The sequence below is a fragment of the Rattus norvegicus genome, chromosome 13 (genome assembly GCF_036323735.1).
Source record: "Rattus norvegicus strain BN/NHsdMcwi chromosome 13, GRCr8, whole genome shotgun sequence".
Lineage (NCBI taxonomy): Eukaryota > Metazoa > Chordata > Mammalia > Rodentia > Muridae > Rattus > Rattus norvegicus.
In genome coordinates this window covers 45,291,795-45,303,391 of record NC_086031.1, presented here as the reverse complement: position 1 = coordinate 45,303,391, position 11,597 = coordinate 45,291,795, and the positions used below count along the sequence as shown (strand labels likewise).

The 11,597-nt window shown below is 45.7% G+C and overlaps 1 protein-coding gene across 6 annotated transcripts in view; it reads left to right on the top strand.

Annotated features, from left to right (window-relative positions):
* Positions 1-5,200, top strand: part of Srgap2 (SLIT-ROBO Rho GTPase activating protein 2) — a 221,139-nt gene extending 215,939 nt beyond the window's left edge. For 5 of the 6 annotated variants that reach the window (NM_001401376.1, XM_039090884.2, XM_006249783.5 and 2 more), the window contains one exon: positions 1,942-5,200. In NM_001401376.1, coding sequence (NP_001388305.1) covers positions 1,942-2,325 — 384 coding nt within the window. In that variant the 3' untranslated portion in view covers positions 2,326-5,200. Of the gene's footprint in view, positions 1-23; positions 119-1,941 lie in introns of all 6 variants that reach the window. The other variant, XM_039090885.2, reaches the window with a different exon arrangement.
* Positions 5,201-11,597: the final 6,397 nt, after the last annotated feature.

The following is an 11,597-nucleotide window of genomic DNA, read 5'->3' as shown; positions in this document are numbered from 1 at the left end:
CTGTGTTTTCCATGAAATATTAGAAGCCCAACCTGACCTCTAAACATCCAACTACTGGGGCCACTCCAAGCAGTTCTCTCAGACGTCTCTCCCAGCTATATAATTTTCACTAGAACAGGTAGGAACTGAGGGCTTGGTTTTGTCCTTTTCCTCACCTCATCTTCTGGGGTGAATGGGAAGGACAGTAAAGGCCCTGTATGGTCTCTGTTGGCTGCATTGTTGCTCTGCTTAAAGAGGTGTGCCTGGTGAGGCCAGAGTTAAACCCTGGGCCTGTGATGTCTTGCTTTGCTAGCCTTCTCTTCTGTTCAATCTCCTGACAACAGTCTGCCTTGCACCATGGGAATCTTCCTTGATCCTCTTTTGGCCAGCCATTAATCAAAGTGTTAGAAACTACAAACATACTAGTTGCATAACAGGACAGCGCCAGGAGATAAGACTTCTTCCAGAGCATCCTAAAAGATTTGGGAAGCCTTAGCTCCGTGATGCAAACTCAGAATGCTTGCCTAGCTTGCATAGTCTCCTAGGTTGCATCCTGGGATTGCAGGAAGAAAAAAAGTGGGGGAACTAATTAATGCCATAGTGATTAGTGAAAATGAGTCCCTATCATCCAGAGTAAACATAGATCGGGCCATGGAACCAAGTCCTGAGTGGGAAATCTGAGGCTGACTTGAAACCTAGAATGTTTGAAAGTATTCTTGATCCCAAAGAGGAGTCCTGTGGTGGCTTTGGGGCGCAATATTAAACACAAGTTTGCAAGGAGGGTATGGAAGCTGGGTGCTTACATACAATGGTTCTGTGGTCTGCCTTGAGCCCCTGCTAGGACTGCTTTTTTCCTCAAGTCTGCAGTGTCCACTGATTTGTAGATGCTAACTTACCCGTGTGAGCTCTGGCTCCCCCTTTTGGCCACTCTGGGTTCTCTTTCATGGTGCTGGGTAGAAGGAACTGGTTTCAAAGTACACACTTGGATGAACTGGGAAATTGAAGCATTGTTCCGATCAATCTTCAAGGACTTGGCACTTGTGGAGGAAGGAAGGAATAACGTCCTTAACCATTGACCTTGAAGTCATGAAAATAAAGATCATACTTAATCTCTACCACTTTGTAAAATTTGTCCACTATGTATACTTTCAACAGACACCGAAATACAGAGAATTATATAACGAATCCACATATAGTCATTGACCTTTCCTTTCTCCATTTAACTGTATATAATTTCATCCAGAAGTGTATCAGCACCTGTCACAAAAACCAAGGACTTGAGTTGAAAGGACTCAGCTACCCTTTCCTTTTTAATAATTTCTCTTAGTTGTTAAACTTAATGCATTTAATTATTTATTTTGATCATGTCCTCCACTACTCCCTACCTCCAGTTCCTCCTAGTGCCTCCCACTCCAATTTCTTCCCAAACTTGTGTCTTCCTTTTGTTATTGTTATTAACACCTGCCCCCCAAGTCCAATATACTTGGATGGATACTTCCCATATGTATTGGAAGTCTAATACTCTCCAGATATGCATAGGTCTAGGGCCCCCCTCTGGGGCATGGTCAACCTACCAGGAGCCCCTTCCCAAAACCAAGTGACCCCTCCTCAGCAGCCGTCAACTGCCAGTAGCTCCTCCATGGGCTTGTGGCAGTTTTTGCTGGCATGTGACTGGCTTGATGGCTTGATCTTGTGGCAGGTAACCACAGCAGGCATGAGTTGATGTGGGCAACAGCCTTGTCATATCCAAAAGTCAGCAGTTACTCTTTCTAGATTCCTCATGATGACAATCTCTCTATACTCTTTCTACATTTTCTTGACACTCATTTGTCCCAGGACTTTAGCCAAGTGAAATAAGGCATTTTATAGCTGGTTTCAGGACTTGGCCTATTTGAGTGAAATAGGATCTCTGGGAACATCTGTCTTGGTTTGTCTTACTTCTTCCTTTTTCCTGTTTTGCAGGATATTGAAGCAACAATGAACTCTGCCCTGAATGAGCTTCAAGAGCTAGAGCGGCAGAGCAGTGCTAAGCACACACCTGATGTGGTTCTGGACACCTTGGAACCCCTCAAGACCTCCCCAGTTGTAGCCCCCACATCTGAGCCCTCCAGCCCCCTGCACACCCAGCTCCTCAAGGACCCTGAGCCTGCCTTCCAGCGCAGTGCCAGTACTGCTGGGGATATTGCCTGCGCCTTCCGGCCTGTCAAGTCTGTCAAGATGGCTGCTCCAGTCAAACCACCAGCCACACGGCCCAAACCAACTGTCTTCCCCAAAACAAATGCCACTAGCCCTGGTGTCAACTCATCTGCTTCCCCACAGTCCACTGACAAGTCTTGTACTGTCTAAGGGGTATAACGTAATTATTCTAGACAAGGAGACTGGCCGTTTTTAAAATCTTCCTATTTAACTAGCTTGGGGACTCGGTTGAAAATTAGGTTCTAAGTTGTTCTTACAGGAATTAGCCTTCCCATTACCCAGACCTTGAGAATGAAGCCCTTGTTACTGCTTTCCCCTTTCTGGTCCCTCCCTCTGCTCTTTGCTTCCCTCTGTTGTTATAATCCAACCAGCTCCAGTACATACTCTTCTTAGGTTAGCCAGTGGCAGGCTCTCCTTTATCGGGTTGCTGTGATACCTGCCAAAACAAGACACGGGACATGGGCCTGTCCTCTGTCCCTTCAGACCATAGAGGACACCTTGACCAGATGTTCGGCTGCAGCCAGTCAGCTCTCAGTGGCATCTTGGTTTTCAGTACTGACTTAAAAACTCATATATAGCCCAGTTTTCATTTTATATAAATATATATATGTGTGTGTGTATGCGCGTGCACATGCACACCTATACACACACACAGGTTTTTCTGGTCTCTGGTGTAGCCTCTCTGGTCTCCTCTCTTTGTTGTGGTGGCAGTTCACACAGAAGCCACCAGGAGTCTCTGTTCTCATCACAAACTTTGTGCTGTTTGGAACAGAGAAACCTGGCCTTTGAAATCTCTCTGTCGTAAAAATTGAGCAGAATGGGACAGCCCTATGATCTGATGTGCGGGGGGTCCTGTCTTCTTCCTCTCGCGTGAGTTAGTCACTGGTTGCTCCCATTTGCTCTGCTCCGTTCTGTAGAAGTGCATCCCAGTCTGATTACAGAGCTTTTGAAGTGTTTCTGAACATAGAGACTTTTCTTCTGTTCCTGTCTTTGTCTCTGACACAATTCTCCATGTAAGATGTTTTCCAATATAAGACAGTTCTATAGCTAGTTCCTTTTAGAGTTAAAAGGTCTTAATTAAAGTTTTATTGTGTTTATAACAGGTTTGAAAAGGGTAGGAAATGGGTCCTTCTTCCTCCCACCATTTTTGGCATTTAAAACTTTTAAAATTCACCACTCCATTAAAAAGAAAATTAAGTTGCTCTCTTCTAATCCAAAAATCTGCCCAGATTAAAACTATTTCAAGTTCACCTCTTGGCTTAGTTTTTTTTGTTTTTTGTTTTTTGTTTTTTTTAATCAAACTCTGTCTGGATGAATAGGGGCTTGAAAAGCCCTTGACAAATTCTTAAAGTACTGCCTCTTGAAACTGTTTTGTCTATCCAAACAAGGATGACTAAGGGAACTTTGACCCCCACAAACTCAATATTGCTTAAATCTTTAAAAAGGGAAAAATTGAATGTCTCCCATTGGGTCCTGCCTTTGGCTTTTTTCAGATGTGCTACCATTGAATGCTCTCCCAGCCTACAAGCCTGGTGCTTGGAACACCTACTCCTCTTACCCCGTGCTAAATCATACTTTGGGATCCTGTGTTTCAACAGCGCCTTGCAACTCAGGCTCTTTCTTCCTGTTTCCTGATGTGAATGCTATGCTTTGACCATATTGTTTTTCTATAGTTCAAGAGAAATGGGTTTGCCATTCGGGTTGGAAAATCTGAGTGTTCTTAGATTTGAGCTAGAAATGATCCTGCTGGACCACTTGCGAAGCTGGTAGTTGGATCTGTAGAAAGTGGTGGATGTCTCTCTCTGGGTGAAGGGATGGGAGCCTGAAGGAGTCACTAAGGAGAAGAGTAACTTGCAGCACCAGGAGATGGCTCCCAAAGCTAGAGAAGAGCGCCCTAGCACTCCATGAGTAGCGTGAGTCTGACTGCGTGGGGCACCCGTGGTCCTTTGGATGTTGGTTCTTAGTGTTCTTTTCCACTGACCTGGGCTTGTGCTGCTCCTGAGCCAGTAGGGGCTCCAGACCCAAGGATCCATTTCCTTGCTGAACATGAAGCTCCACCCTTTACTTTGTACATTCCTCCTCATCCGAGTGATCAGTTTCCAGCCTGCCCTTTACCCTCTCTCTCCAGGACACCACCTTCTAAGAAGGAAAAAGCAGAGGTTCTTGAAGACCATACTTTGGGCCTGCTCTGTTTTTCTCTCTTAACCCTGTACATTATTTGTGTTCTTCACCCCTTCGGTCCATGTCCATCTGCTGATTTGCATAATGAACTGGACAGTGTCCAAGTGGTTCCCTACTAACCCCAGCTCTGGGAGCCTAGCTGTCTTCCTTATCTCTGGTGCTTCTGACGCCTGTGAGATGGTCCTGTTAAAAGGAGTAGGAACCAAAAGGAGGAGAGTCCTCCTCAGCAGAGCTCACTTCAACTGGAATTGAGGTTGCACACTGTGATTTCACAACCAAAAGCCAAAAGGAGCCGGCCACCCCAGGCCTTGGGCAACCAGCCTTCCTCAGATAGGCTTGCCCGAAACCAGCATGATGCTTCCAAGAGCCCTGCTCTGCCCCTCGTGGCATGGATCCTTTCCCTGGTATGGACTTAAGTCTCTGGGGAAGAAAAGTGGGTGGGGCTACCAGCATCCCAGTTTGGAAGGTAGAGGAGTTTGCCACCAGCAGCTTATAAACTGGAAATGCTGGTCTCTGCCAGCCTCTTCAGCCACCCTCATTTATCCCCAAGGAGATGCGAAATCCTTCCAGTACCAGGATGAACAGACAGACCACTGGAAGGGCTGGTGTGCATGGACTTCGGTTCAGAAGAGAACTTAGATCTTCCAGGGAACTGCAGTGTCGTGGCGTCTGATTTGTATGTCACATTTGTGTAAAATGGTATGTTCTTTAAAATGGTGTTGATAACTGGAATATTGTATGTATGCTTGAAGATGCTTTGTGTGAACCTAAGACTCACTCAGCTGATGTTGGATTGGGGAAAATCCAAAGCACAACTTCAAAATAAAATACATTTTTAGGTTTCGCTGCTGCAAGTCACCTCCCTTCCCCTCTCCCTGAAAGTACCGAAATAACAGAGTCCGAGCCCAGGGACAATAGGAATTAGGTGACCTTGAGTGCCACCTTCTTTCTGCTCGACAGCATTGTTCCCATTTAGCCTATGTGTAGAGCCTCAGAGGTTTTATAGGAAGTCTCCAGCATACTATTCACCAGTCTGTGGTTGTAAGAACTTCCCTTAACAGAATCACCTTTTGTTTTCAATGAGGACTGCTTTTGTTTTTAGCTTTATGATCAGAGTTCCCCCACTTGAAAGCCTAGGCAGGCCATGCTGGTAGGTACCTTTAATCCCACTCCAGAGGTGGGTGGGTCTATGTGAGATTGAGGCCAAGGCCAGCCTGCACTACAGAGCCATTTCCAGGTTAGCTAAGCTACACAGTAAAGCCAGCCCTGTCTTGGGGGTGTGGGAGGGGGGGTTGTGGGGGAGGAAAGAAAGACAGACAGACAGACCTATAAAGCTGGTTGTAAACTATGACTAAGGGTTGCCAGACAAATCTGTGTTATAAGGTTTCTCATTTTTACTTAGTGTGTATGGGTGGCTTGCCTGCATGCATGTCTATACAATGCGTGTATGCAGTGACATGGAGGTCAGAAGTTGGCATCAGATCCTCTGGAACTGAACAGACACAGCAGGCAGTTGTGAGCCACCATGCAGGGCTGGAAACTGAGAACTCTGGTCCTCTGCAAGAACAACCAGTGCCCTGAGCTGCTGAGCCATCTCTCCAGCCTGCCGATGGCTCTTGACTTTCACAGCTAGATCCCTGAGTCTGCCTTTGGCCATCCCTGTATCTGGAAAAAGGTCTGAGTGACATGTCTTGCTGCTGGTGGGGGCGGAGGATACAGGGGTGCTTCTACTCTCTTAGAGATGCCTTGTGTTTTAAGAGAAATCGAACCCGATGGGGGAGTTCATAAAAAGTAACAGCTGTTGCTCTACCACATGTTCCGGCCAAGATGTGTTTCCAGAAGCCCAAAGCAATGAGTCCAGTCAGCCATGAACTGAATCCTCCAAACTTGTTCCCTGGAGTCTGTAGAGTATGTGTGTGTGTACATGCGTGTGTAAATGTACATATATACATGTGCATTGTTTGAGACAGGGTCTCACCTTCTAGCCCTGGCCATCTCTGAACTCACTATGATCTCAAACTCATAGAGATAGATTACTTGCCTCTGTCTCCTGAGTGCTGAAATTAAAAGCATGTGCCACCATGCCCTTCAGAATTATTTTTCTCTAAGCTGTTGCTGAATTCTTAAAAACAGCACAGTTGTCCTTGTCCTATCTATTTGATGGATATACAAGCAGCCCAGCTTTGCACACTTTCCTGTCCTGCACACTGCCTCTGCCTCGCCTCATGTGGGGCTATTTGACTTCTTACACTGTGAGTTGCTTTCCTATCCCAGGTAAGAGCAAGTGTGCACACATGCCTATATACATACATATTTAACGTTTGAGACTTTCAGAAAGCGTGTTTGATCATATTCATCCTGCCCCAGTTCTTCACAGATTCATCCCCTCTTTCCTACTCTTCCCTACCCAACCTTGCCTCCCCCCATCAAGGATGATTGGTGCTGCCCCATGTTGTTGTAAAAATATAAAAATAAAAAAGTATGGTTGTCTTTTACCTCACTAGGTCCAGCACCGCAGTATCTTGAAGGAAACACATCCCAACTCCGTGGTGGCCCAGTGTCTCTTGCCGCCACACACTTTACTACACTCAAACTGTCACATAAAAGAACACACAGCTCAATAACCTTTGACCCAATTGGTAAGATATAATTGCGCACCCAAACATACAAAGCCCAGTACTATTCATCGCTTAGGAACATTAATAACAACCTGTAAAAACACAGAGCAGAATCTTTACATCAGCCTCCATCGTCCTGTCATGGCTTCTCTCTCCTCTCTCCCTCCTGTCTCCTCCTTTCTGTTCTAGTCTCCTCCTCTTCCTTCAAACTTCTCTCCCACCCATCCTTCCTTCTCATCCAATGACAGGCCTCCTTCTATCTTGTGCCTGCCTCACCTGTGACATCATCCTACAGCCCCATATTCTTGGCTGTGTGAGCACTGTCTGCTTATCGGGGACTACACTCTTAGAGAAAAACTGATCCTCTCTTTCCCAGCTGCTAACAATTGCCACTCGCTCCTCTGCTAGGGATGGGATTTCATGTCCACCTCCCCTCTCCATGCTGGGATTTGGTCTGGTTTGTGTTTCTACAGGTCTTGTGCAGTGCATGCGTTTTTAATAAATAGATACCAGATTAACAAAAGCAGCAGAATACCAAGAGAGGTAAGAAATTAGAATGGATTCCACAAAACCTGGGGTCAACATTGATCTTTAGAGCACTTATTATAATCTGAGACATCCCTGAGGATAAGTCAAGCCTGACATGTTTATTGGAATTGTCTGTGTTCAATAGTGATACAGGGGATCCTACTCCAGCCAGGGAATGCACATCTTCCTCTTAGATTTGTCATTCTCTCTCTTAGGTATCTGGTACTCAGCTCCTTGCCTTACCTGCCTGTCTTAGCTCCCTCTGTTAATGATGCTCTTACAGCATTGTTGCCCTGGGGTCAGTAAAAATTGAGGCTCTTCTGGCACTCTGTGATACATGTGGGCTCCCATTTTAGCGGCAGTCTATGAAAGGGGGAATCCCTGAAGCCGATGAGTTGCTGAGATGGAGCCAGCTCTTGGGCTACGGGCAAAGCATCAGAGAGACTTAGAGAATCCTATAGGCAAGAGTCATGCTTTTTGGGTCCCTTTTCATATGTATTCTATTGGAACTTGGATGGAAACCAGTGGCAGTGAACAGTCAATACACAAACCCATTCCAACTGGATGGAAACCAAAACAGGAGACCAGGTTAGTATGACCTCATCATTCTAGAACATTAGGTAGGAAATAATCTCACAGTATACTCACAGTCCTCCTGCTTCAGCCTCTTGGGTGCTGGGATTTCCTAGCATGAGCCACCACAGCTTGCAGGAAGCTTCCTTTGACTCAGATGCCAACCCTGATATTAAATACGGCAAAGAATCATTTAGTCAATCAACTGACTTTTATCTATTCTAGCATTGTATTGAGCAGGAAAACAGACTGTAGGGCTTTTTGCCACACACCCGAGCACACAAAGCAAAATAAGTGAATGTGAAAGTGAAACAATCCTGGGTTGGACAAGAAACCATCATGGAGCTGTGTGATAACAGTTGCCAGTAGTCTCAGATAGTCATTAGCTGAGGCAAGAGGATCACAGCTTGAGACCAGCTTGAGCAATTATTCCATTTTTAAAAGAGGGAGGAGGCCATTGTGGCGTGAAGTCAAGCATGGAAATTTTTAATTTCTGCTTAGTGCTAATTTAGATGACCAAAAGGCACTCAAGTGAGAATAGCAGGCAGCGGATGTTTGAGTCTGGAGTTTGGGGGCATGAAATAGAAACCTGAAATCCAGTAGGATATGTTCAAACCGAGACTCCTGAAATGATAGATGGAAAAGGAAAATCTCATACAGAGGGGCCAGCAGAAAAAGATGGAGTAGATCCAGAACCTCGGTGTCAGAAGAGCATATTGTCAGGATTTAGCCACAGAGTGCCTAGCAGGTAGGGGCCATGATATGCCACAGAGATTACACCATGCAAAGCATCTTACACAAGGGGTGTACTGGGGTGGGGGAGCAAAAGGCCATCTCAGAGCAAGGATATGAGAGAGGGACAAACAATAAGAGAGAGAGGACTGTGCCGACAGGAACCAAGGTAGGAAGAAGCTGCTGGGGTTAAGTCGCAGATAGCAGGCTCAGGGAGAGAGCCTGATTTCTGACACATGCCACAGGATCCAGGAAAAGGAAGTATTTGATAAAAATAGGGACCAACTGTTGAATGTGCCAAGGAATAAGATGAAGCTGGTGTTGAAGGTAAGCATTTTTGCTGGACATGGTGGGGCACGCCTTTAATCTAAACTTGCGAGGCAGAGACAGGAGGATCTCTGAGCTCATGGCCATTCAGTCTACATTGCAAGTTCCAGGACAGAGAGGACTATAGAAGTACCTGTCTCAAAACACTAAAACAGAGGAAGTAGGGAATGGGACTTCTTGATACATAGACCCTGTCTCTAAAAACAAAAAGTAAGAAAGGGGGGGAGGGAGGGAGAGAGAGGGAGGGAGGGGAGGGGAGGGGAGGAGAGGAGAGGAGAGGAGAGGAGAGGAGAGGAGAGGAGAGGAGAGGAGAGGAGAGGAGAGGAGAGGAGAATTTTTCAGTAGATGATAAACAAACCTCACTGGAGTGGGCTAGGTAGCAAAGAAGGAAAGACCCAACCTCCAGACTGGTCAAAGACCAGAGTTGGATCTGAAGATAAACAGACTTGAGACACATTTGCTCCGTGTACAGACCCAGAAGCCTGAAGAAGTATAGGGGACAGATGAGTTGCATAGCCCAAGTGGAGGTGGTGGTACCAGCAGAAGGGACACACGGTCCTGTCTCTTGGAAGTGACAACAGATACTAGGGTAGGTACAGGCTATGGCTGTTGGGGAATGAGTTCACTTTCAATTGCTTCTTTAGTTCAGCTAAATTGAAGGCAAGGTCTTCAGCTGAGTGTGAGAAGGAAGAAACACATGTCCAGAGAGGAATGATGACAGCTAATTGCACAGGGACCAGGTCCCTTGGGGCCTGGATAATACACCCACAACCCCTTCCCTTTGCTCGGAAGAACCAGAGTTGAAATATGAAGGTGTCCGGGAACTATAGGTTCTAAGGTTTTGTCATTTAGCCCCTGTGACTAAGTACAGCCAGTATACACAGCCCTATAAACAAGGCCCACACATACCACCCTGCCCCATCCTTTCTGTCATTTATTTGCTTGAGACCTTTCTTACTTTTGAGGCGCTGGAAACAATGTGTGGGGTGGGGAGGGCGCTGTGGCTACTATTGGGCATGGAATTCAGCCTCATGCATGCTGAGCAGAACTACTGAGTTACACCCCCAGCTGCTGGATATTTTTTTAAAACAGTCTCTAGCTCTATTGCCCTGTTCAGTGTTGCAAGATATTTGATCACACCGTGAACCCCAAGACTGTTAATTACTGAAACACCCTGTCTGTGGTTGTGGTGTGGTTCAGCCCTTAGCACACACCTTTAGTCCCTCTAGTTGGAATGCAGACACGTCCTTAGTACACACCTTTTATCCCAAACAATAAAGGTAAATTTAATTTATAGAAGGAAGCACCCATGTTTGAAAGTGATGTCTACTTGAGTGGCAGACAAAGTGAAATCAAGGATTTGATAGAATAGGATCTGCCCACCTCTCTCGAGAAGACAGAGGAAAGGCGATCTATTTAACGGAGCAGTACAGAGAGAGGAGAGAAGGCAGTTTTACTGGGACAATTTTACAGAGAGAGAACAAGCTAGACACAGGTAAAGATAGAATGAGCCAGAGGATAAGAAGGACAGATGGAGTCAGTCTGAGGCCAAGCAGAGCAATTCAGTCAGAGGCTGAGGAGACTGAGTCAGTCAGCTTGCAAAGGGGTTTGAGTCAGAACAGCCGAGTTGTACCACCCAGCCAGAGCTCAGAAAGAGCTAGAAAGGGTGAGTAAGCCTCTGAGGCTGAGAACATTCTAGACCTAAGATGGTATAGAGGCTAGAAGCTTCCAGGACTAGGTCTGGGTTAGCAGACAGAGGACGTAAGTCTTGGAGATGACAATTAACTCAGGCAAATAAAAGTTACTTTTACAGTTCAGGCTGACCCTGAATTCCTAGGCTCAAGTGAACTTCCAGCCGGTCTTCTTAGAAGCTGGGATCAACCACAGATACATGCCAATGTGCCCAAAATAATATCTATTCAAGACCCACTGGATACCAAGTCTCTTTGATTTATACCAATCCTATTAAAAAAGGTTATATGACTTAAGTCCTGTTTAGGAAGTGACCTTAGTGACATATACCAGCCATTTTCCCACACCAGCCTCCATCAGTAGCAAGCAGGAGTGAGGTTATTTTTTCCAGAGTTGCCTCCCACTACACACACACACACACACACACACACACACACACACACACACACACACGGTCACATATACACACATATACACTTACACGTATACACATTCAGTGTCACACATACACATGCCACACACATGGTCACATATATACACATATACACTTACAAGCACGCACATGCAATGTCACACATACACACACACACCACACACACGGTCACATATACACACATATGTATTTTCACACATACACACTCACACTTATACATACTCACACATAAACTCACACAACACATGCAGAGTCACTCACACATATATACACATATACTTACACATACTCACGCACACACATATACTTACACACTCACAGAATATAACACACACACA